Source organism: Sylvia atricapilla, chromosome 4 (genome assembly GCF_009819655.1).
Source record: "Sylvia atricapilla isolate bSylAtr1 chromosome 4, bSylAtr1.pri, whole genome shotgun sequence".
Classification (NCBI taxonomy): domain Eukaryota; kingdom Metazoa; phylum Chordata; class Aves; order Passeriformes; family Sylviidae; genus Sylvia; species Sylvia atricapilla.
In genome coordinates this window covers 55,491,649-55,518,419 of record NC_089143.1, presented here as the reverse complement: position 1 = coordinate 55,518,419, position 26,771 = coordinate 55,491,649, and the positions used below count along the sequence as shown (strand labels likewise).

The 26,771-nt window shown below is 44.6% G+C and overlaps 1 protein-coding gene across 1 annotated transcript in view; it reads left to right on the top strand.

The window, feature by feature from the left end:
* Positions 1 to 18,996, top strand: part of ADGRL3 (adhesion G protein-coupled receptor L3) — a 480,164-nt gene extending 461,168 nt beyond the window's left edge. The window contains exon 23 of the mRNA XM_066317961.1: positions 16,093 to 18,996. Within this exon, the coding sequence (XP_066174058.1) occupies positions 16,093 to 16,898 (806 nt within the window). The 3' untranslated portion in view covers positions 16,899 to 18,996. The remainder of the gene's footprint in view (positions 1 to 16,092) is intronic.
* Positions 18,997 to 26,771: the final 7,775 nt, after the last annotated feature.

Below are 26,771 nucleotides of genomic sequence, written 5' to 3'. Positions count from 1 at the left end.
CCTGTTTGCTCTCGTGCAAATGGGCCGAAATGGGAAATGGAAATGAGGGTATTGTTCAACCCTCCCCTTCGCTTTTTCTTCCCAAATACATAAGTGCCATTGCATGTTTCCTCTTTTGGGTAGCATTCCAGAATAAATACTTGATTTCCCTTTGCTTTATTATTTCTCCTCTGTGTTTTTATATCAACCACAAAGACTTAATCTGAAACACACACAGGAAAAAGGGAAATTATTGCTACTGTTTTCAGAGGTAATCAGTTTAATGTCAAATTCATGTGGATTTCTTCATAATGAACAGAACAAATTGAGCTCAAATTCAAACAGTGGGAATCTGAGTCAGAGAGGAAAATTAAAATGAAGAACATTAATATCCTGATTTCTAACCCAACCGAGACCTGATTGTTTCCTAAATGAAATCTCCCATCAAATTCCTTCCACCCACCCAAAAATATAATTAAGCTGTGATTTCCAGGCTGAAATTGTATCTGCACTGTGAATTCAGTGGGGAAAACTGTGTGTGTTGCAGAATTATTTTCAGGTGGATACATTCTCCATTTTTCAGAAGCTGTTATTTAGAAAACACCAGTAGAAGGTGAAATTCTTCCTTTGGTAGGAGACTGTCATTCTGAAGACAGGAGGTATAGGTTAGCACTGAGACGGTACAATGAGTCAGGTTTTGGTCACCAAGTCTGCCCTTTCTGCTGAGAGATGAGGGCTGGATGTGTCTCAGTGTTGCAAGATCAAGAAGTTTCAGTTCAGTTGTCTGCAGAGGTGGTGGGTGCCATGGTGTGGACATCCTTGACCAATACAGCAGTGAAAACGGGGCAATTTGGCGTGGTAAAAAGCACAGGCAAGGAGGGGACAAGGGAAAAGGAAAAAAAAAAAAAAAAAAGGGGGGGGCAGAACGATTCCCCAGGGATCCCAAACCCCATCCCTGGTACACTTCAAACTGCAATTGCTGGTCATTATGACCCATTTGCCAATGCTGACTCCTTGCTGCCTAGATAAAGCAGAGAAAAGGTGGAAATTTGGACAGTGAAAGTGCTACTGTTGTCATGCATCAGCCTTTCTCAAGATGCTTGTTTGCTCCTTGATGGATTAATGTGACCGGCATGATAGAGACATTTCTGCTGAATTTATGTTGCATATAAAACAAATAGCAAGCAGCCAAGTTCTAGGAGAGATGGAAGTGCCTCTGCTCATCTTGATAGGATATTCAGAGGACACCACCTAATGATCTATCATAGTCTGTCTACGCACTTCTTACCAACTCTGAGTGACACCTACAGCCTTTCTTGTGGCTTGAAGATATTAAAGAATGAACGCTTCCTCTGTTTTCTTTCCATTTGTTGTATTTTTACAGTTGGCAGCAAACAGTGCCCCAGTTCATCCTGTTAAGTCAGTCAGCTTTCATGTCATGTCTTTCAGAGAGGTCATTTTAGGGTGTGAGGACTTATTTTAAATTAGTGAGTTGTGGCTATATGAATATGCATGTTGGCAGCAGTGTTGATGGTCACTTTTTTTCCATTATTTCTTAAACCTGTCGTGGTTCTGGGATAAGCAGGTTCAGTGCAGAGGACTCACAGGGTGTCCAAGGTGCCTACAGTTTTCTCCTTGTTCATAAATGCATCTGTAGGTGCCTAAAGGGAACTCAACAAAATATTCATGGATATAAAAATACACATTATTCTTGGTTTCTGAGCACTTAACAGCTCAAAGACAACTGGACTAAAGGAAAGTGTCTGTCTTCTGCTGATAATTTGGTCTTGTGACTACCATCACTGCACAGCTGAGTATGTGGTGCAGAGCAAGAGCCGAGTCTGTTTAACACTGAACACCCCCTGGAGATGCTTTAAAAGCTTTGAGCTCTGTTTGCAGTCATGCTCAGGGTTTGATGGATGTAAATGTAGAGGAGTTATCAAAGCTGAACCTGTGATGGCCCTTGGCAGAGACAGCAGCCTCAGTGACCATTGAGAGACCATCATCTGTCAACGTGCAAAACTCACTTCTTCATTGTCATTGCTTCAAATCTAAAACATGGCACTCTCCCCGCAAATCTGTCTCTTTGTGCAGAATGCTGAGAGGTGCCTAATGTTGTCTGTGCTGACCATTGCTGAGCTGGGAGGGGCAAGGTGCTGCAGGAACCTGAGGGATGCAGCAGTCCTTGCTCTTGAGCATCATCCTTCACATTGCAAAACTCTTAGTCCTGGGAAATTTATTCTGTGTTTCAAGGGATCCTGGAGTCTGTCAAGTCCTGGAGCCTGGAGGCCTCTGGTTTAGCAACAGTGTCAGCAGTGCCAGTCTCCTCCCCCTCTGGAATATGATTAGATGTCAAGTTTCTGGTTTTTAAAGTCAAGGCTGCTACTTGAGAAGGCGGTTTTTTGAGGTGTGTAAGTGTCCCCTGGTTTGGTGGAAATCAAGGGGCGAGAAGCAGGGTAGAATCCCTGACAGCACTTGGCTGATAATCCAGAGGCAGCCTGTAGCCTGTTTTGTAGCCTCTCATCCAGCTCTTCACTGGGCAGACTGGTGTTCAAGGGTGCTCACTGTCCCAGCACCCTGGCTGCTTGTATGAGTGCTCATGACTCCGGAGACAGCCTGCAAAAGAAATAACATAATTGATATCAGGACTTCAAAACTTCCATTTTATCCACTGCAGGAAGCTGTTCCTTTACCTCCCCATCTCACCACTGCTGTCGTTTTCCTAATTAAGCGGTTTGGTTTCATCCTCCCTGCCCTTCTGCTTCTTCTGTTCCCTCTTGTAACTCTTACAGACACACTTACCCTCCCCTGACCCCATGGATACCCCTTCCTGGGGCCCATTGCCCAGATGGAGTGTGTATTTGGAGGGAGTAATCCACATGCCATTGCACCAGTTGAGTCATGAGGGATTGCTGTTTGTAAGCCAAAAAAATCTCTGCAACCCTGTTAAGCAACTGTTGGTTTGGCTAAATGTCAGCAACTGGCCTCAAAATGACCCATCTTGATAATCACATATGAAGTAAAGAGAAGTTCCAGGTAGGTAACAGCAGAGGAATATTTTCTCTTTGTAAGGGAAAGTCATCAGCCTTTTGGACTAGCAAATTGCTTCTGGTGGTTTTTATCTTTTTTTCCCCCCTCTGTTTTCAATCAGCTGTTCATTTTATGCTAGAAAAATTATGATTTTCTGCATCAAGGATCAAAACTTAGGGTGTTTAACTCTTATTTCTGCCTGTGTGCAAAATTAATCCCATTGTTGGTATTCTCCTGGTTTATTTTGCCTCTCTGCAGCCTGGGACTGAGTTAGCTGAGATTTGTTGCAGTGATTTCAGTGAGTGACATGACATTCTTCCTTTGGGAGATATTATGAACTGGCTTTGATTTTAGGATTGACAGCCATATAATTGGAAGTTCAGTCATTAGGTGGATCGGCTTTAAAGAGGAAAAGTAAGGGCAAGGCAATTTCTGAAATCAGAGCAGGCTTTGGGGAGTATTAGATCTGGCAGAGTATTGCTGCAGAGCAATCTTAATATGATGACTGTGAAGGAGGAAGGAAGGAAGGAAGCATAGCTGCTTTTATAGATTCCTGTAAGCATGGTCCAATTTTCACCACAGGCAGGGCTCTCTGCACATCTTGGCTAAGGCCTCAGGTTTAGTGAGAAATAATCATAATCAGGAACAATTAAGGATAATGCATGTTCATATACAGTGTGGTATAAAGCCTTGTGAGGGGTAGTGGTGGTATGAAGAAATGTCCCATCCTGGGACAGTGTTTCTGCTTCAGGCGGTGAAAAAGTAATTAGCGAGTGAGCAAATACTAATAAATTGATGTGGACTAGCATAGCTGTGTGTTTTGAACATGGCCTGCAGATTGTAATCCAGCAGAGGTTTGTCATCTGAAATCATTGCCAAAGAAAGGAAGGGGAAAGAAAAGGAGAAAGAAATACTTTTACTCCTCTGTCTGTGCATAAAGCACGGGATGTTTCATGTGGCAGAAGATGGCCCAGAGCTTAACAACCTCATTTGCTGAAACTCCATTTCTCTGCAGTCAGTATTAATAGCTTCACAATGAATAGATTAGATGCTGCAAGTGACAACAAACCTATTTGAGAGAAATTTAATAGGGAAGTTTATTGAAGTTTATTAACTGAATCCTGTTGGCTATTATAAGAACAGAGCTCGATAAATCTAAATGTCAGAGCATTTGTTGGAAGGAACTTGGAAAAATGCTGAAAATACCTGCTGTCCTCCAGCAAATATGTGTGATTTTGCTTTTCATAATTGCATTTATTGTTAGAACAAATTGTGAACACATGGAAGACCAGAATTCATTAAATACTTGAAAGCTCTACCTGTAGAAAAGGACACTGTGGAATGCTGGTAAGGAAAGTCTCAAAGAAAACTAGAGCTTTGACTCCTACAAACCTACTTTTGTTTCTCTGGGAGAAAAACAGAAAAAGCTAATCCTGGGCGAGGTATAAAACCAACCAGAATTTACAAACTGAAATCAGTGCAGAGGGGCTGTTCCAGTGACATCCCAGTCTGAGCTATTTACTACATTTAGGGTAAGGCAGCGTGTGTTATGGGGTTGTTTTAATGGGCACTTAGAGGAGGACTGTGCTCATACCACATCATTTGTGTCCAAGCTAAACCATTTCCCCTGATAGCTGAGGAACTGTGCCACCTTCAGGTCCATGTTCTTCCTGGCTGTCACTTGTCCCTGCAGGGTAGTCTGAAGTCAAGGACATGACATGCAGGAAACTGAGGGACCTGGTTCATGGTGGAGTGAACCACAAGATAAGCTGGGTGCTTCAGGAATCAGAGCAGGCAGAAGTACAGCACTGTGCCCTTACCTTGCAGAAAAGGAGCTGCATTGCTGGCAAAATAGGGTGGAAACAGGATTGAGATTGATTGAAAACACAACAGTTTCTTCTGAAACAAACAAAAAAGCCCAAGAAAATCTACATTTACGAATTGCTGGGTCAGAGACAATGAAATATTTTGTTATGACTCCAGTGTGCTTTTTCTAAACTATTTCTGTTTCTACTCTAATAAAAAGTTGAAATAATACGAAAAAGTCAAAGTCAGCTTTCACATCGGCCACTCTTCTGGGACAAAAAGCGAAAACATTTAATTTGGACAATACGGATTTTGTACAGACATTTTTTAAGCACTCAATAGTTCATAATTAAATTTGTAAGCTGGTCCGTTCTCCTTTCTCAGCAAAACTGTTCTTCTGTCACATCTGCTGGGCAGTGGGGGAATCTCTCCAATCCCCTGCTAAAATGCACATACCAAAACTATTTTGGTAGGTATGCAATTGAAAAGACCAGAAGTCAGAGAAGATACATAGTGGTGGTATTCTTCAGAATACCATCTTCAGACAGATGATCCCAGTCAAAGCCGTGCTGCTCCAATCCTTCCAGCCAGGCAGAGCATGGTGAGTGACAGTATTATTCAGAAAATCTGAAGAGGCTGTTGAACCCATTTCCCTTCCAGCTGGGTAGACCACGCAGATGATTCAAGGTAACCTGTGTGTCTGTGTCAGCCAGCTGCCCACAGGAAATTTTTTGGAATTTTATTCCTGAGTGATGCAGTCTAGAGTCTGGCAACATGTGCCTGTGATCATAATTTTCATCCTTTGCTTTCAGTGAGTGAATAAAACCATACTTGTGTTTAACAAGGTGCAGTTTTCCCATACAGTCATTACACAAATCTCTTCCAGAAAATTATCGCTACATTCACTGTTGTCCTGCATCAAGGACATAATTTCTGCCTTAGAAAGGAAATAAAATGTTCCATTTGGTTGCATACTGTCATTAAAATAATACCTACTTTCATAGCCACAGAAATCAGCTAAGTGTAGCTATCTGAATCCTTTGTGTCTGGTTACAGTGATGTTAAAAATGGTGTGATTTTCGTCTTCTTTGTCCTGGTTGGTTTTCCTAACAGTTTTCCTCAGTTTGCAAATCAAAAGTGCAACCTTCCAGATCTCCCCCTGCACCCTGAGCACAGGCCGTGGCTTCTCCTGACCTTTTAAATCCAGGATGGCTGGATCTGTGGTGCTTCAATCAGGAGGATCACTGTTGCTGTGAGGGGGCAGGAGCATCTGTGTATTACCCAATGAATGCTTGCCTTCTGAAAGACCATAATCTCTTTCTCCTTGTGATCACAGCCTGCAAATCCTTCCCTTGAGGAGTTCTACTGCCAGGAAGCCTCGAACTGAGCACTGGCCTTTCCAGAAACCCGAATTTGAGTGTAATTTTGGATGTTAGAGCTGACCTGGTAGCTCTGTTTTGCTTTGAGCTTTGGTTGAATTACCAGTAGAAGAACAAGGAGACTTGGGACTGTAGTTGTACCAGTGTAGCAGGGAATATTTTTGTAGAGATGTGAGTTCTGCTGTTAAATGTTTGCTGGTTGTGATGATACCATCATGCTGTAGAAGGTGAACCTGTGGGTTTGAACCCATCTTTTTCCCAGCCCCAAATCCATGCTCCCACATGTACACAGCATGATAGGGGTTTGGAAACAGAATCCATTTGCTTTCAGCAGGGTGCCTTTGGCTAACAGAGCTGAAGGTGATTCAGCACAGCTGGATAGAAGGCAGTCCCCCCAACTAAATAAAGAATTAGGCTGTGTGCTGGGCTTAGGTGGTTCAGCAGATGGCAAAGAAGAGATTTGTATAGGGGCTGGAATGTAGGGAAGCAAGGAGGACACAGAGCTGTGGGGCTTGCTGGGAGAGATCTGTGTTGCACTGCAGATGCTGAGAGCCGAGGATCCAGCAGTAAGTGAATAAATAAAAGTAAGTGATGATAACTGCTGCCTGCTGAGGATATTAGGCACATTGCCAGTGCTGGGCCAGACAGCTGCCAAGGGTCCCATCCCAGGAGTGCTCTGACATGGAGGAGATTCCAGGCGGTCGACAGGCACTTGCAGCCCTGATCTTTCTGTTCCGTGGGCCCCTGGACATGCTCTGACCTTTATGTTTGCAGCCCCAGTGATGCACACCCCCACACAGGACTGCAGAGTGTTGCTCTTTGCTGTCCCCCATGGTGTTTTGGGAGAGCATGCTGCAATCATCTATGCTTACTTTATTGGGGTTTTGTTGGCTTTCTATTACCAAGGCCATTTTCATGCAAATGAGGTCACAGTTCCGTAGTCTACCTGCTCCTTCTGCTCCTGCCTCATCTGCAGACCTAATCCGCTCTCCCTAATAGTTCCATTGGTTGCTATAGCAATGATAAAGTGGTATAAAAAAGTCAGGATGATACTTAAATGTATGGTTGATATTACATTTTTCTTTCTCTCTCCTGGGAAAGAGAAACCAAATTATGAGGGGTTTGTTGTTTCTTTTTGTGTGTGTGGGGGGGGGAAGGGCTTATTTTATTTTGATTGGGGGGTGGTGGGTTGTACTACTATTTTATCAAATGGTTTAACTGTGGGCTTTTTGGACGCTGGATGCAGTCCTCTCTCAGCACCCTTCTAGGCTGGGAATTTTGCAACTCAAGAGCAGTTAGTAAGAAACAAGAGCCTGAATTTATGACTACAGGGTACATATAATTTTGTATTTAAGATGCCAAAGTTACATTTATTGTGTAATGCAGAGAGTATGAAGCTTGAGAGTTCACCATGATGGGAACCTGCTGCAGAGTGCTTAGGGCCCAGCTGGGTCTCAGAAAGTACTGAAAGATATCTGAACATGTTAGCAGAGTGTTTATTTTGGGTTTGCACCAGAAGACTTATTCAGCACTGCCATTGAAAATGGCATTTGAACAGTAAATTAAAAGACCTTAACGAAATCAAGGGAGAGGAAAGCAGAAGATGGCGTATTTTTGCTCAGTTGCTGCATACAGGAATGGGTGGCTGTCGTACCGAGCCCTGTCTTTTACACACCTGAGAGCAAAAATGACTGACTTATTCTGTATTTTCAACTTTTTTTGCCGAGTCTGTAGTCAGAATCATGGACCTGTATTAAAAGTTGGCTGGAGGGGCCATATTTGTGTGAATTCAGCTCATTCCAGAGCCAAACACGCTCTCAAGTGTAGGCAAGCAAAACCTACATTTAAGTGCTTACACAGGTTGATCCCTTCTTTCTTGTCACAATCTGAGAGCATTCCTCATGCAAAACAGCTTTTCCTGCCCAGCCATGATGGGATCAGCTTGTTCCTGCCTGCTGGGGCTCACTAGACAAGATCAGGCTGTGGATATATTGAATGAGATGCTCTTTCTGGCAGCTGGCATTTAAAGGCACCTCAAGCTAAAGCGCTCAAAGGCCCACCATGGATATATTTTTCATATCAATTCTCATGGGGACTGAGTTGGAGATTGAGTTAAATCTCAGATGGGAGGATTATATCACTTCTGAGTTTATGGCTGGCATTAACTCTGGACATTCTCATTACTTGTATAAAAGTGAGCCCCTTTTTGAATCTTTTATGGCCTGGCTTGATTAAAAGTGGGATGAAAGCAGAAACAATTTTAATGGCCTTAGTGCTCACTGGTATAAAACTGGCTCAAAAGAAGAAATGGTTTTTTCAGTCTCTCATCCCAGAAGTATGTGAGATTGAGAAAAAACACATTACCAGAAAGAAAGAATTGACTCATTTACCTATTAGTTACATTCAAGGTTACTTAGTTAAGCGTTCATATAATGTTTTCTTACAGGAGACAGCTTTGTTTCCTTATTTTCAAACACAGCAGCTCATCTTGCTTTCCATCAGCATAGACAAAAATATCAGGTGAGAGAAAACAAGTCTTTTTTTTCCAGCTGCATGTGTTGAGGAGCCTCCCTGGCATGCAGCCCCCATACAACGCTGCCTTCTACTTTGTCCTGTGCTCAAAAGACCGATTAAGTGATCCGCTAATGCCATACGCCTGGGGCTGGGAAGTGCTGGGGGATGATGGGGGAGAGGCAAGAAACAGTCTGCTCTCTCCTCTACCTGCAAAGACACGGAAACGCCATCCCAGGCCTGCATACAAACACGGCAGGAGGCAGCCTCCACCTAGCCTGAGGTTTGGCCAGATTTTGCCTTTCTGTGGGTGTGAGCTTTCAGAGAACTCCCTGCTAAAGGGATTTGTATCAGCCAGAGGCCCTCAGGGCTTACATATCCTCATCAACTCCATCCAAAGAGATTGTACCCAGTGCCCTACACACCTTGCAAAGGCAGCCTTCACCTCGGCACGGGGCCACCTCCACACCTAAAAGAGGTAAATGGGGTCTCCATGCCTCAGAAAAGCATTCCTGAAAAATGGTAAAAGCATTCCTGAAAGGGTTACTGGTTTTGAGGATTGGCTCTTCAGTTTCTTATTTGGGTTGAGGCTATGGGATGTTGGTGACAGTCAAGTCACCTGAGCCCTCTGACAGTCCTGTCCTAACTAGCTCTAGTTGTTCCACCAATGACTTAGTTTCTGGGTGGAAAGGTTTTGTCTTTACAGTTTAGTCCTGGTGGTTAAAAACCGTGGTCATCCTGCCTGCTCTAGAACTCAGTGGGAACGGCCCTGAAGGGCAAGTTTTTTTATTCCGTCATGTCTCTGGAGATTAGAAGAGGTTCAGAACAAGGGCTAAAGGGTTTTTCATCCTGTAGGTCAGGCATAAGGTAGGGGGAGACTTTGCTTTCTGGGTTGATGCCTGCAATAGGAATTGAGCAGTCACCTGCCAAGCCGTGATGATCCCGAAAAGCACAGGTTCAGAGGCTGCGTCTCCAAGGGACAAACCAAAGAGCAAAGGACAACTGCTGGGCTGAGTGCTTGGAAACAGCAGCAAAGAGGTGCAGGAGTGGGGAAACAAAGTGTTTGTGGGGCACACAGAGAGCCTTGAGACATGCACTTCATGGCCACTCATTCCTGATAAAAAAGCCAGACGGAGCTGTAGTGCTCTCACCTTCCAGCATGGATTCAGGTGGTTGTGGATGTTCATGATGGTGAAGAAACAGCTGAAATGAAACTTGCCCTCTTAGACATGAGAAACAGCTGCTGTCTGAGAAATGCTGAAAGCCTTTGGAGAGGCTGCATTTTCCATCCTTTCTCTATAATTCTGCCTTTTTGATTTAGATGTGTTGTGAAGGAGTGGTAAAAGAGATCCTAGCACATAGTGGGAGTTGAATGTGCTGTTGTCTGTTAGTCATTATATATATTTTTTTATTATTCATTTGGCACTTTCCGGAGAGTTTTTCCCCCCACATTGTGTAGGCTGCCATCTTCCTTTCTTTCTTTGTAGCAAGCATGTGGGCGCAGCCTTGCTTACACTCCGAGCAACTGGGGAACCACCATAAATGTAGCTTATCCGCTTTCTGATACATTTTCTTTTGCGTTGGTTTGGATTTGTGCATCGTCAGTAACATCTGTTCTGCTTTAGTGGCATACAGTTTTCCGAGTCTAATTAGCTGGCTGCTTGTAATCAGGACTATTTCAACTGTTGTCATTCTGAATGTTCTTTTTCCCTTTTTTTTAATACCACATTTGCCTGATTGACCTTTTTTGTTGTTTTTTTTCTCTGTCTTTCTATCGGGCTGCTCCAGGAGCCATGGCTAATCATCTTATAACCAATGCTCTGCTTCGTCCTCATGGCACTAACAACCCTTATAATACATTGCTCGGGGAATCGGCGGTCTATAACAACCCTTCTGTCAGCATGTACAACGCACAAGGTGTGCTGGAGTTTCTCTCTAATTTTTCTAGTGAGAATTCCATTTTCTGTGGCTTATTTTGGCCCATTTCTTTCTTTTTTTTTTCTTCCTTTTTCTTTTTCTCTCCCCACGCACACACACTTTTTTTTTTGGAACTGGGCACAAAAAAAAAGATCCCCTCCCCTTCCTTCCATTTCAATGCATCTTTCCATCTTCCAGATGCTATTTTTTCCATGAGCAATCCAGTTCACTTTGAAAGACTTTTGTCAGTTTTACTCAGTTTTATTCATAGTATTTTGATTTTGATTTTTTTCTTATTCAGTCTGCTTGCTTTCGCATTGTTTTGGACCTGTGTGTGTGTGTGTGTGTTTTGTCAGACACATCCATTCCTCTCTTTGTTGTCGGTGCATTTCCTTGTTAAACCATTCATTTCAGAAACAGGAACACCGCTGAAGGTAAGTGAAGCTAAACTGGCATTTGCCGCCAAAGCTGCTCTCATTTGAAATGGCCTAGAGAAATGTGGTCAGCAGTGCACTGGCTTGCACAGGGAGTAGAATGCAAAGTAAAACAAAACTGCCCTTGATCTCTAAGAAAAATGACAGTTGAAGCAAGAGGTGTAGGCCAGCTCCAAAGAGCAGAGCTGAGATAAGAAATGTTTTGCCGTTTGCATTCATACATTTTATCTGTGCAACTAGGGGAAGAAAGAGTAATAGAAAAAAGGTGTAGTGAATCTAGATAATCTTTGATATCCCCCTTTTGGCAACAGAAAAGAGACAGTTAGAGTCAGTTGTACCTAATGGAGGTTTCTGCTATGGAGGTCACTCTCTTGTCACCTACATGTTTGTCTCTGCTCTGGCTTCTGTGGGAAGGGACATTGTTTGTAAGCTGATGTCCTGGTGCTTCTGTGAGGGAGAGGCAGATGTGTTTAAGTAGGGCCTGAGGAGGAGGTGGGGAGTGTGGAGCTCTGACAGCTCCTGTCTCTTGTTGACTCCATCCTGCTCTGCCCCTTCTGTGGGTTTTTTGGGGGGTTTTTTTGGTCTTGTAAGGTGTCTGGATCACTGCAGAGTTGCACTGCTTTCCAGTGCAAGTGTGCCAGCACTCTGTCAGCTCTCCACTCTCAATGAAGGCATCACTTCCCAGTAAAGGATATCCAAGAAAGGGAAAATAATGATGGTTATAATGCAAGCAGGAAAGCCCCCTTGGTACTCTATGGCAGCATGTTGTTTATGACAGAAATAGATGTTGAACTGTATCAGTAGGTTATTTGCATTCAAAGCACAAGGAAAGCATACATTTGACCTTTTTGCTGTTTATTAACTTCCTAAACTATGCTAACTTTGTGCAATAAACTTGCTTCCAAGAATGCTTTTTTTAAAAGGGGCTACTGTTAAACATGAAATGCTCTGAATGTTAAGAATTTCAGTGTACTGCAAATGTTGAAATGAGCTTTGATGTTCTGACTAGTTTTTTGCATGATAACCTTGAGGTGTGGGAGTCTTTTAAATCAAATGGCAACAGGTAATGCTGGGTCAGCTTTTGCCTTAAGAGGAGTCCTAATGTTCAGGTCTGGGTACTTCAACTGAGCCCAGGCGATTTGGGCAGAAATGTACGTTAAATGTATTTTAATAATTTTATGTTCTTCAAAATTTAATACTAGAATCTGATACCATTACCTGAGCTAACAGAATGTTATTCCACAAAAAATAGTGTAATTTTTTTGCAAGTGCTATTCTGTTCAACACAGTTAGATAAGTAGCAGTGAAACCTATCCAGGCTTCATCCGTGGGAGGTGAAGAAAGAGAATGGGACCAGCACTGGTCCCATTTAAGCTCCTGGAGCTTTGCCATTGACTTCAGAGGGAGAAGAACCCAACCCATTCTTTTCAAGAGGCTGCAAGTTAATTAATGACCGCAGAACTGCTATTAGCTATTAGATTTCAATCTGGTTAGGTCCCTGGACAATTACAAACTGTGAATATTAGCAGATCCCGTGGCAGAAATGAAGGGTAGCAAAACCAAGCAGGCCAAGTGGTCTTGGTGGCCCTTTGGGGTTTACAGATGCTGCACCAGCAGGAATGCTAAAGCAAGGAGAGTGCATTGTAAAAGTAGATGCTGTCATCATCTCTGGGTGTGCCTTGGCTGTGGTTGGTGTGCAGTGAGGCATTGTTAGCTAACACCATCCAGCTAACTCATTCCACATCACTAAGGCTGTGATTTTTCTTTTGTACCTTCATGTACCACTTCCGGTGCTGGCCGTGGGTGGGGCAGGACACCCTAAGGAGCAAGGGACTGGTCTGGTCCACCTATGTCTTTCCCCTTCCCCAGTTACGTCCTTTAAAATACTGTCTCTGCTTAGGCCAAAGCTGCCACATCTGTGGAAGACAATCACCAGGGGCAGGAAGTCCTAAAAATTACCCTTGGAAAGAGGAGGGGATCACAGCCTAAAAGACCAAAATGCCATGTTTCAGTGGCGTAAGTCAGTCCTTGATAGGACACAGAGTGTAGAGGAAAGAGGCGATAGTAGGTGGGGGGCTGAGTGCTCACTGTCATTGGAAGCTGAGGGACATACACTGGCTCAGTCTCTCCAAAGCAGGAAAACATCCCAATACCTTTTGTCAGAACTAATTTTGAGAGGTGTTCACAAGCATTAATTACCATTAACAAGCTCTACTTAAAATCCAGCATGCCACAGACCACTGAAGAGTGGGAAGCTGAGCGTTATCACTGCTTCTTCATCTTATTCTCTGACTTTCCTTGTTTTAAGCCTTTCTTAATAGTTTCATTTAGCAATGCCATTATTCAAACTACTGTTCCTCTCTTTTTTTCATTTCTTTTTTTGCCAAGTCCATGTAGTTTGCCATATGTTTGGTTAAAGTAAGAATCAGACTTATCAAAGTTTGTAAAATGCCAGCAGCCCCATGATGAGCAAAGTCATACTCTTACAAAGCACTGTTGCAAAAGATGGACGGCAAAACATTTTTAGCAAGGAAACAGATTTCAGTTTCAACTGCCAGGGGTTATTATACCTAACAGTAAGTAAAGCCATTCATTTTAAGACTTTGGAAGTAACAATGACAGTGCCTGTCTTTTCAAGCATGACCGTTACCAGCTTTAAACTTTTCTTAAATTTCCTGGCATTATTTCTTCATTTGTGTTGCACGCTGAACATTTTATAATGGCATTGGAAAACAATTTAAATGTGATAATTTTTTTAAATAAAAATGTAGACTATTGAATATTGTGCATAAAATATTTTTTTTTCTGTCTAAAATGTCAATATTTTTAACCTGAAATAAACCTTGTAACAAATTCATGTATTCTGGGCAGTGGAAATTATTTCTGTTAACTCTCTTCTGCATATCATCAATTTGCTTTTTACTCATGTTTCTCCTACTGTCGCTGTAAGCTTACTTGTTGTTTTTTCTTTCCTTTTCTTCATGCTGTCGTTTAGAGCCCTACAGAGAGACAAGTATGGGAGTAAAGCTAAACATTGCATATCAAATGTAATTTTTTTTAGTTCACTTTTATTGCATCACATATAGATGATGTAGTTAATAAAGGAAATTAATCTCACAGTTTTGAAATCAAAAGACTATGAATAGACATATGTATATATATGTGTATGCGTGTGTGTGTATGTATGTATATATATATGTATGTGTGCATATATATATAGATGAGATTAGATGATGCTTTCTCTGTTTATTTCTCATTTCTGTGGCATTGTTTACCCAGCATAGTTTCTCATTTAGTTGTGTATGCTCTTTTCTTTTTTTTTTTTTTTCCAACTTCATGTTTTGATTTGCGAGGTCATGGCATTTTTATACGGCGCGTTTCATTGCAGCCCCCACTCTGTTCTCACCTGCGATGCCTCCCATTTTATTTCTGCACCAAACCCCAGATCTATGCATTGGCAACAGGAGCACAGTGCTCAGTGCCTCAATGCATGCGTTACTCAACGTAACCATCAAACAGATGCTGTTGTTCCTGTCACCCATTACATACAGCCCTCCCCCAAAAATGCTCACTTTTCATTTCTCCCCAAGCGTCGTGACTTGGTTGGAGAGCTTTCACCGTGAAAATCAACGGCTTTGCTCTATGTCTGTGATGGCTAGTTGATTTTTTGGCATAGCTCCCTCATTTGCTGGGGAACCCAGGATACAGCAGCACCCTCTAAGCTTCAGAAACCTAAGAGGTGACCGACACATTTGGGGCATTTCACTCAAAAGCAAGAAGAAGCCTTCAGTAGTGCTTTCCAGCCCTTGACATACCGCAACTACTCCATCGCAGATATAGACTGAATCCTGTATTTTCAGAAGGTACACATGCCATGTACTAAGCATGGTATGAGCAACTGTTCATCTGGAATTGTCAGTTTAATGGCTTCTCTGATCCACTGTGCCTTGCTGGGAGTGGCTTGCCAGTTTTTGGCAATGCCTGAAGCCCTTAGTTGAGAGGTCAATAAGTTGCTTCATGCATCCCCACACCTGCTCTCCTTCCAAGGAGACGAGTGATCCCAAAAAAGAAAGTGTGGTGGCTTAACTGCTGGGCCTGATTTTCTTCTCCCTTGCCCCATCATGCTGGCATTCCTCTCAAAGCCCTTCCTCGCCATCTCCCGCAGTGCTTTGGGAAAGAGCTGAGCTCCAGCCTTGCACTGTCAGCATTGAGACACCTATGGAGATACAATAGGCAGTTAGAGCAGGGCCATCCCGAGACCCTGCTACTCCTCTCAGGTTCCCGTGAGCCCGCCATACCATGGCAGTGATGGTACTTGCTGTACCCTCTGCTGAACCCACTGCTTTAACTTTGCAGGTGGAATAGGAGCTATTTTTAGAGGCTTCACAAGACCCCCAGAATAGCTGCTTCCAACATCAATTGTATTAGAAAATCCCCACCTGGCCAGTGTGGAGTAAATAATTTTGGTTATGCCCTTAAGCCAGAAGAGGTAGGACATTTTTAACCTTGTTTCAGAAAATCCTGGCCCAGGAAGCACTTTGTGCTTCCCCCTTGCTACTCCCTGAATCCTGCCATTCAGTCCTTATGTCTTTATTTATCCTGACAGCCTGCCAAGCAAAAGGGAGAGCAGACTCTTTTTTTCCCCTTTGGGAAGGATACGCTCCCAAAGTTTTGGTAGTGATAAGCCTGGGCTGCAAATACTTTCCCCTCAGCAGCGAGGAATCGCCCCCTTCATCCAAAGCTCCTAGATCCAGGGCAGTTGGGACCAGCCCAGGGTTATGAATTTTTCAGCTCCCTCAGGAATACATAGGGCGCAAGAGCTGCAGGAGCATACTGGCCAGGAGAGGTTATCCTTCCGGCTGGATACTGCCACATCAAGTTACACACTTGACAGTGCTTTCCATTTTTTTTGGTGGGAAGCCCTTCACCACCAGCTGGTTAGGTGGAGCTGCCCCTAGGAAGGGGGTTTGAGTGTGCACATCCTGCATGAGTGTCCTGTTTGTACGAGTCACCCTCTCTTGTGTAATGTTTTTCAGAGGGGCTTCTGAACAATGCCAGGGATACAAGTGTCACGGATACTCTACCACTGAATGGTAATCACGGCAACAGCTACAGCATCGCCAGCGGAGAGTACCTCAGCAACTGCGTGCAAATCCTTGACCGCGGGTACAACCACACGGAGAACGCCCTCGAGAAGAAGATCCTGAAGGAACTCACCTCCAACTACATCCCTTCCTACCTGAACAACCATGAGCGCTCCAGCGAGCAGAGCCGCAACTTGATGAACAAACTCGTCAACAGCGTGGGCGGCGGGAGCGAGGACGATGCCATCGTGCTGGATGACGCCACCTCCTTCACCCATGAGGACGGCCTGGGCCTGGAGCTCATCCACGAGGAGTCGGACGCCCCCCTGCTGCCTCCCCGGGTATACTCGGCCGACAACCACCAGCCCCACCTCTACAGTCGGCGTCGCATCCCGCAAGACAACAGCGAGAGCTTTTTCCCTTTGCTGACCAACGAGCACACGGATGACCTGCAGTCACCCAACAGGGATTCTCTCTACACCAGTATGCCCGCGCTGGCTGGCATGCCCATGACAGAGAGCGTCACCGCCAGCACCCAGACCGATCCTCCACCAGCGAAAAGCGGCGGTGGCGATGCCGACGATGTTTACTACAAAAGCATGCCCAATCTTGGCTCCAGGAACCACGTCCATCAGCTACACACTTACTACCAGCTAGGTCGAGGCAGCAGCGACGGTTTTATAGTCCCGCCAAACAAAGAGGGAACCTCCCCGGACGGCAATGCAAAAGGACCCGCTCACTTGGTCACTAGTCTATAGAAGATTCAGCAAAAATTAAACAAAGAGACGACTAAAAGCCTCTCCGTAATGCTCGGTTTACTATTCTGAGTTAATCCAAACAGTGGTAATATTGTGTGTACTCCTAAATCTTCATGCTGTTCAAAAGGAAATTCTCAGACTTTTTTTACTGGAATTTTTAGGCCGGCCCGGAGAGGACAGTAACTGCTGTGCCCCCCTTATCTTCCCATCCTTCTTCCCTCCAGACAGACTTCATTATGTTAATGAAAGAGATAGATAACGGCACACTTCGTGGCCTTCTCAAGTTATGCCGTGTTTGTTTAAACAATCCTTGATGCTGTGTTGCTCTTAATACCGAGGACCTGATTTAAGAGGGGAAAAAAAAAAAAAAAGGCCAAAAAATGTGCATTTGAAACTAGTAGCGATGACGCATCTAGGTGGGAGCGCTGCGTAAAACAAGCTAGCAAAACTCTTTCTTACCAATCCAGATCACATCATGGGTTATGGTCACTCACAACTTGGTTTCACTGCAGCGCCCTTTGCTGTGGGAGCAAACAAAACGTAAACAAATTTAATGAGACGGAAGGGAATCCTAGAATCCTGTGCTAAAGGCATATTTTACATTTTGCTGTATTAACGGATGATAAAAACTAATGGCAGAAAAAGAGAAGCGAACAATTTCTATGTAATGTACAGATACTAGCATTGCACATATAGTCTGCTTTCTGTTCCTCCAGAACTTGCGTCCCTGTTAATGTAGTGGAAAAAAAAAATAAGAACTTTTTTCTGTTGTGCTGGTCTTGTAAGTTTGTCTACCAGTAGGAGCAAGGTTTTTCATAACTCTTCTTTTTTTTTAATTTTGTTTTGCCTCTTCCACTGCTCCCTCCCTCTGTCCCCTTCCCATCCCAGTAAAAAAAAAATCTCACTGGGCAAAAAAAAAAAAAACCAACAACAACCCAAACATCACTTTCTAAGGACCATTTTTAATAACACCATCACCATTTCTTTTCAGCCAAGGCAGTCTTTTAATTTCCTCGCTGTATAACCTTTTTCAGCCGGCATGTTGCCAGCAGCCCTTTTGGCAGACTAGAGCAGGGCAAACTTCCTCATTGTCAGTGCACAACCGATCGTGAAGATAATCCTGTGAAGCATCTCTGGCGAGCAGCCCCTCAGCCAGGCCCTCGGGTCACATCCAGGGGCTGAGAGGGGGTTTTGTAGTCCTAGTGGGGGTTCTACAGGAGACGGCCATTTCCCTGGAGGAGCAAAGGGCCTTCTCGGCTCAGTCTGGTCCCTGGTTTAGGCACTTGTACTGCAGTGGTTAAGAAGAAAATAGATTGACGCGTAGTGAGCTAAAAAGTACTTTGCAGTGATTTTTAATTAAAAAAAAAAAAAAAAAAGAAGTCCTCTGTTCATTGTTTTTCCTAACAGGAAATTTATTTATTTGACCAGATTTTTAAGTAACATAGGCTTTCTGGAGGTAAATTAGCAGCACGGAGTATGAATTTTTCTTCTTTTTCTCTCTTTTTTTTTTCTTTTTTTTTTTTTTTTTTTTTTTAATTTATGATCCATTTTGTATGGTCTCAACAGTTGAATGACCTCATTACTAATATTTGTTGTAAAAGTGAAGCTTGTTTGCCAACCAATAAACAACTGATCACGATTTAGAAGATACTGTATGTATGTACTGTACAATTAATCTCTCTTTTTTTGTCGTTGTTGTTCCTCTCTCCATTAACATCTTCAGTATGAGTCTCCACTCCTTTACAGCATGGGTGAGCAATGCTGAAGAAAGGAGGCCTAAGTTGAGAAATTTAAGCACAAAGGTTATGCAGCTGCGGCTGACTAGAAATATCAGGCTGGTGGTACTTGTTTAGGGGCAGAAACATCACTGGTTGACATTTGTTGCAGGTCTGTTTTGTGCCTACTGTATAAAGTAGCCAATGACACGTGGATGATTTGAGTATAGTGTTTCACGTGTCGTATCTTTTAATCATTGTAATATTTTTCTTTCCTTAATTTGTTTCTTTCTTTTTTCTTTTTTTTTTTAATTTGGGTTTTCTGAGATTAAAAACTGCTGGTAGCATGTCAAAGAGTAAAACAAGTCCCCGTTAGGCCTTCTCAGTCGTTGTTTGCTGTCTCTTTATTTTCTTGCTCCGGGCACATGCCAAGCGCCTTCACCATCCTTGGCCACATTGTCCTTCCCGCCCCACCTCTGCCAATGGCCCACTGGTACTTGGCTGCTCTCCTCCAGCCTCCCCCTTCAGATCCCTTGAGTGCAATCAGGAATACAGAAAACCACAAAATAGGCTGGAGAGGTTGACATGGAAAATAAACCACCTCTGATGTGATAGGTAAATTAATTTTCAGTGAATTTTGCAAAGCCTTCCCATGGCCTGGGCTTAGGGGTTTGGTGTTGCCTCCATGTAAACGGTGCGTGTCCAAGTCCCATCATGCTGGGTAAAAGCCAGAAGACTTGGAGCAGGTGGGTGAGGCACGTGTTAAACAAGATGTTCCCAGTCCTGGAGGATAAACGCAGGAGCAGCAAATCAGTTGGAACAGTTCTGCTCCATCCCGGGGTTGTCCTTGCATTGGGGCAGTGCTGCTCGGTGCTTCTCTGCACAGTCTTGTTGGGCAAGACAACCAGGGGTGGTGGTACTTGGTGGTATTCAGGCCCTACAGAAGAGCCTGGTTTAAGTCACCTGAGTCCTTCCTGCAGCCAGTATGGCCAAAACATCTGGGGGAAGAAACTCCATGTGGGACCAAGCACTGATCACAGCAGTGCCTCTTGGCGGGGCTAGGTTTCGGGAAGGGAGCATTTCCTGATGGAATATTGGGGAATCACCTGACTTCATAGCAGAGCAGCCACTGGCCAGCCAGGTTGTGCTCTTGCTCTTGAGGCTGCCTCCCTGTTTCATTTTATTTTCCATACCAGCAGCGATGCAAGTGGATAGTGCATGGCAGATCCACTCTCACAGGTACAGCAGGTGGTTCACACCTGTGTGGTCACATCAATCCACGGAGCAGCCCAGGAGAGGCTGCTGAGCTTTAAATAACTGAGGTACCTCTTACTTTGGGGAAAGTACAAACCCCTTTACTGTATTAGACTCCAAAAATAGTTTTTCAGGGGTATGGTGGAATTGAGTTCCTGCAGGGGGTGAGAGACACCCTAGCAAATGCCATCACGATGAAGGGGAATGCAGGTGATGAACACGGCATTTACTGGTGTTTCTGAAACTCGGCAAGAACAAACCAGTGGTAGATTTGCCATGGGATTGTTTCGTCCTACCGAAAAATCTTTAATTTCTACTACAAATGGTTGTTCTTCCCCAGCCCTTTCATGTATTTCAGGTTTATCAGTATGCAGGCTGTTTTCCCCCTCTTCTCTATCCTTTCTCTTTGCCAGCCTACCCATGCCTATTAGCACTTTGATTGCAAAAAAATGCTGTTTATTTTCAAGCTGATTATTTCTGTCCCCAGGCTGTTCTTGACATCACAGGATTCACTGTTGGTGCTTCTTATGGCTTAGGAAACAGCTGAATCACAAAATAGAGGGGAAATATACATTATTAATTTTATTAAGCCAAAAATTGTTTCAGACTGTAGTATAGTGGGGGTGTCTTATGAAGGGGAGCTGGACACAGATTATTTATGGCATTTTTTCCGCTTGAGAACAGATGTTGTTGTGTCAGTTGATTATGGGCATGGTGAAGGTTGGTGCTTGTTGTAAGTAGCTCACTGTGTACAATTCTTATGTGACTGGCAACAGTGTCTTCTGTGCAGACTGCAGCTAGTGAAAATCAACTCACTGGTTAGTCCTTGGCGCCTGCAATGCTCCTGGGGTGTCAGGGAGAGCTGCAAAACTTCTAAGGCATTTCTTAATGCTGAGCCAAGGCAAGAACGTGAGAAAAAAAGCTTGATGAAAATGTAGTAGTGATTATGGTGTTAAATCCATACTCATGCTTGGGGCACATAACTGTGTAGGCTGGGTTGGAGGGGATAATCAGCCCTGTACCTGAGAGATCTTTTCTAGAGCTCCATTTGACAAAACAAAGCAAAGCAAAGCAAACCAGATTTGCCTTATAGAGAGAAGATTAAAGCTTCATCATTCAACTGCAGCATGCATCCCACTTCCAGCTGAAAACAGACAAAATAGAGGCAAGCAGGTAGTGCTTGATCTGATGAGAATATCAACTGATAGACCGTTTTCTGAAACACAGGGCCACCTTTGGGAAGCATGAGCTGCCAGGCGTGTTTGGAGTGAGGGTTGTTGATATTAATCCATTGACTGAGTTGTCCCTTCAGAAGGCCTTTCTTGCAGGTGGGAAGAGGGGGATGGGGAAGTTACAAGGCTTCATGCTTTGCATTTTCCTGAAAAATCATCTTAGGATGCTTTACAAGTTATGAATCCCTTTTTAAACTCACTCCTAATTTGGGCAGGACTGGGTTATTTTTCCTGTGTAATCCCATTGCAGACCACCCCATAAAGAGCTGACACATCAGTTTACTGCTTGAGGACACTGACTACAGCAGGCAATTCCCACCCATTTTCTGCGAGAGCCAGAAGAGACTGTAAGATCTCCCTGAAATCTGTAGGAAAAATACAAGGCAAAAGACAAGCCAAGAAAGACCATGTAGGCTGGAGGGTTGCTCAGAATGGGGGTATTCATCACAGCTTTGGAGGCACTGTGTAGGTGATAATTGCTTACCATGGTCCTGTTCATTTCTGCCTGTTGATTGCTTTTAATTCCTTCACATCTAGTTTATTTAATTCCTTCACATCTAGTAGTTGTTTATCAGTCTTTTTCCTTCCTCCCTTGCCCCAGGTGATGGGCAGTGAGATACCTCAGAGGGTCAGAGGAAACAGTGGTGATGGGGGGAGGGACTGAGCTCCTGATGGTCCTTTTGTGTCTCTGCGTGTGTCCCTATTGCCTGTGTCCCCGTTCCCTGACCAGCTGGCCTCTCTGTCACATGCCCATGTGCCCTTGATTTCTCTAGGATATGAAGAATGTAATACCCTGCAGAATTGCCTAGTCAACAGGGATAGAAAGACAGCTCATCTTAAAAACCTGTCTCAGGAAAGCCTAAGAGCACAGGCTTGGTCATCTGTCACACCCCGATCTCCTCCTTACCTTTAGAAAGAAAAGTGTTTTTTAGCTATCTGCTGCATTCAGCTGCACTCTATGCAAATTTTATTTAATGAATATTTTACCTTTTAAATAGTCTGGGCTCATGAACATTGTATAAATGTCATGTTGTTGCAGGCTCTCTGGTAAGGGCGTGGAGGACGTCCGGCAGTGTAAAGCTGAAGCCAGATAAAATCTGTAGTGCTCCCAGGGAAGGCAGCCATGGGCTGTTCAGTGACTGTGCTCAGCGGGGGCATTAGCAGTGCACTCAGGGGAGGGCACTGCAGTGCCCCTGGCAGGCAGCAGCACTCTCCTTTCTGGACTGAGGGACATTTCGTTCAGGGCAGGTAGCTGGCTTAGGGCCAGCTCTGCTCTTCCAAAGGCTTTGGCAAGCCCTGGGGATCCACAGATCATACACCAGATCATTTATCATCCCAGTTCAGAAGAGGCGGTCTGTTTAAAGCTGAAATATTGAGACTAGCCAGGATAGCTTGGAAATCTTCCTCTTTCGCATCAAAATAGCTTTTTACAGGTGCTTACTGTTTATTGTATTCGGTACACCAGACAGATGGTGATAGTCTTCTTCAGGGAAGTGCCAGAAACAAACAAAAAAAATCATCCTAAGTATTTTCTGTCTTTTCACTTCTTTACCCTCCACATAGTTTCTTTTCTTCTATTTCTACTCCTTAAATACACTGTACACATGTAAAAACCCAAGCTAGAGCCTCAATAAATAAAAAATACTGGTATACAGAGCAATTATTATGTGTTGGAAGCAAATGCTTGGTACCTCTGCAGTTTTGCTTAAAACCCCAGCAACTCTGATGACACAAACATAGCTGCTGCACAACCTCCTCAGCTGGTGTGAGGGCAATATTTGCACAGATGACCTAATAGCTTAGACTGCTGCCTAGAATGGACTGCATCTTATGTTACAGCTATGGAGAGGTTATTTCAGCAGAAGGGTGCCTGATGGGTAAATCACAGCAATAATAAAATGCTTTTCAGCCTGTCTTCTCCTACTTCTCTTGGAGGCATCTCAGGCAGAGTTAAATTTGGGTCCCTGTGGCAGAAAGCCTCACTCCAGACATGAGCCCAGCAGCCTTTGCATCCCACCAGAAGCACAGGCTTCACCTCTCAGTGGGCACAATGTGGTAATAGCCACTGAGAAATTAATTTGGAGGGTGAATGTTGAAAACCGAGTGGTCAACAAACTGGGTGGAGGATGTCTGGGTATTCCCCTTGGGAAGCAGAAGTACACTGCCCCAAGCATCTCTGAGGACTTGGTTGCACAAAAGCTGCAAAGGTGTGGTGTGGGAAAATGGACTTTGGGTCAGGGGGAATTAAAAGAAAAAGCCTCTAATTTCTAGCAAGGCTTTGTCCTCTGGCTGAAATATGCAAAAAAAAAAAAAAAAAAAAAAAGGTTTCTCAGGTGCTTTCTGTAGGCAGCTGGAGAGAAGTGCAGGGTCATGAGGAATTAGAACTGTGTGTGGTGGGGGGTATACTGAGGCAAGCTAAAGTTTTGCTGTGGCTATCAAGTGCCTGCTCTGGCCAGCCCCTGGTTCCCACACCTAAAAAAAAAGATACATTTTAATGGTTTGCCACAAAGCAGCCTTTTGGTTTGGGGTTGGGGTTTTTTTGAGATACCCTTCCTGATAAGTAGAAGAGGAATTTTTTTCAGTGCAAGCACCTCAGCTCTACCCTTTGGTCACCTTTCTCTCACCCACTTCCTTGCTCACTTATTCAAACTTAGAGATAAAAGACCTCATTGCTTAAGCTGCTGTTGATATCAACCAGGAAGAGTGCCACATATTAAATAGGTGGGATTTTTTGTTTTTTTTATTCTTTACACACTCTGCACCTAGGCATTTTCCACTGCTGGCAGTTTGTACTGCAATGCAAAGCAGCCCACTGAGCTAACAGCAGTGGAAATGAAAGGAGAAAATGCATTCCACTACTTAGGGAAAAAAGAAAAAGAGATGAACAACAAGGAAAGGTTGAAAGTTCCTCCTCCTCAGAAAAACCCCAAAAAATCAGCCAAAATTGCCAAGCTGGGAGATGTCTGAAAAGTTGCTGGTTCTGCCCCCACCACTTTCTCTTTGACGCCATAGAGGCAACATATATTTGGGGGGGGAGAGAAACAGAGTGAAATTATTTATGCTTAGAAAATGGCTCCAGAATAACTCTTGATTCTTCTTGAATGTGATTAGTCCTATCTTAAGGTCTCCCTGAAATACTGTTTATAAAAAGCCTGGACGTGGTCACCCCAAAATGCGTGTGGCTGTGTCCTCCCAGCGTGAGCTTGTGGAAGGAGGTGCTTTCCTCCCTGGGGCTGCAGTGATGATAAAGGCAGCTGTAAAGCAGAGCGCTCAGGATGTAAAGCGCCCTCCAGATAATTTCTGATATCAAAACAAATCTGTTTACTCTGCAGTCATGTATCCTGAATATTTATTATTAAGGGGCGGGGGGACGCAGCAGGCTGCGCAGTTTGCTCAAGCCCTGTTGCGTTGATACAAACTGGTGGCTGCAGCTCAGTGCTGTGCTAAACACAGAGGAGCAAAGAGGCAGTGTCACTCTTCTTCTGAAGAGCAGTGGAGAGCAGTGGCCAACAAACTACTGGCTCATGTGGGGTCAAAGCCAGGCAAAACTGTAGCACCAAATTCAGCAAAAAGGGGTGGGAGGAGATTCCCAGTGGGATGTTCACCCATAAATACATTCACCTTCCCTGAGCAAGCCTTCATTTTCAAGGCAAGACCAGGCATCTCCTCTTTGTTTGGGGATGGAAGTGGTCTTAAAAATAGCTGTTGGTGGTTGCAGGGTCCTGCTGTGGGGATTTACCTGCTCTCCTCTTGTTTTTCACAGAAGGCGGAAGGACGCCCAAGCAGGAGCCGGTCTTCAGGCGAGTCACCATGGAGGACAGTGTCATCTAGCGCCCGGGGACCCCATGAGCCTGCCCCAGGGACCCCCTGAGCCTGCCCCGGCCCGCCTGTGCCAGTGCACCACCTCAGCTCCTCTGTGCCTCAGCTCACCCGTCCCTCCCTTGGGATCGCACAACAGGAGGGGCCGGAGGAGCCGACCCAACCCTCAGCAAACCCTTGCATCCCCAAGGAGGGAGCAGCCCGGCTGAGACTCCCGCTGCCCCGTGCATGGCAGCACCCTGGCAAGCACCCTCGCCGTCTGGTGCCTCATCTCTTTTTTGAAGATGAGCAGAAGGGGTGAAAATGGTCTTTTTTAATAAGAAATTAGTTTCACCTGCTCCAAACATTGACTTTGCAACGTGGTAACACTTAAAAGATGGCTGAGTGTGCTTAATCCACCACCCCGAGCCTCTCGCCACGCTCTCAAGCTGGGCTGTGTAGAGGGGAACCTGCCGGATCCAGGTTGCTGCTGTAAATACAGACCTGTCAGTGCGAAGAGCCAACAAGGGAAGGACCAGAGGGACAGAGAAGTAGTCCTCGCACCAGAAGAAGCTGAACGTGCCAGCAGGGTACTGTCAAGCGAAGCTGTTGCTTGTAAATAGGGACCGGCACATGTATCCAGCAGCAGCTCCACTTGGCCAAAGCTTCTCGGGGAAAAGCTGCTCAGATTTTATTGTCTTGTGTAAATAGAAATATTTTTTTGAGGAAAGAAAAAAAAAAATGAGCCTTAGTATCTTGAAGATAGCGTTTGTCAATCAGCTCAGCTGGGGATGGATATATGGGAACCCACGGGCTCTGCCTGCTGGAGGCTGGCATGGGCTCTCACAGCCAAGCTGTGCCATCACCGCAGGTACAGGAGGCACCTGAAGGAGGATGGACCTGTCCAGCAGAGGACTCAGCAGACGTTCCTCCCTAGTCCCTGTAAACAGGGTGAAGTCACCGGTCCCATGGTCTCCACTGGTGTAAATACTCAGCTACAGCCCACAGAGGACTTGGACTGCTTGGTGCAGTTGTGGGAGGGGGGAGGGTGGGATGGGCAGAAATCATCAGAGGGATGCAAACCCCATCAGCGTGGTGATCCCCAGGCTTTAGTTTAAAACAAAAAACAAAAACAACAAAAAAAAAAAAAAAAAAAAAGGAAAAAGGAAAAAACCAAACCCTGAAGGCTTATTAATGGTGTTGGGCCAGCTGTTGGGCTGGGTAAATGGAGGCATGCCTAGACATGTTGTGTGTTCATGCCAGCCAGTGCCTGTCTGTTCTCTGTCTGTGCAAGCGCATGTGCAAGGCTGTGTGTGGTTCAGGGGGCTGCCAGCCAGAGCAGGTCCCTGTGTCCGTGTGGCTGTGTCCATGAGAAAGGAGAGAAAATGGATGTGTGTGTTGTACTGTCCCGTATATGCCCAAACACATCCGAGGAGTCATATGTAACACTGCTAGGTCCAGCTTTAGTAGCGCGAATGCGGAGTAGTGTCCACACCTCTCCAGGGAATGAGGCTTGGCAGGCAGGGGGATGGTGTAGGCTGAGTGAGAGCTGATAAATCTCTGCTCTGCATTGAGCTGTCATCCACTGTCTCCTGCCGTGGCACAACAGTGCTCCTCCACAAACACCGCCAGCAGAACAGGGCTGCATTCGAGCACCAGGAGCTGGCAGAATGGTACCTCCTGGAAGTTGGACAGGAGCTTTGGGGTTTCCCTTTCATCATTCACCACCCAAAGCTTACTTATGCCTTATTTACTCTTGAGTTCTACTGTTCGGACTCATGCAGTGCAGGGAAATTAGGAAAAGAGAATGAAATTAGAAAATGAAATCAGAAAAAAGCTGATATATTAGAAGAAAACAGGTATTTTTGAAAATT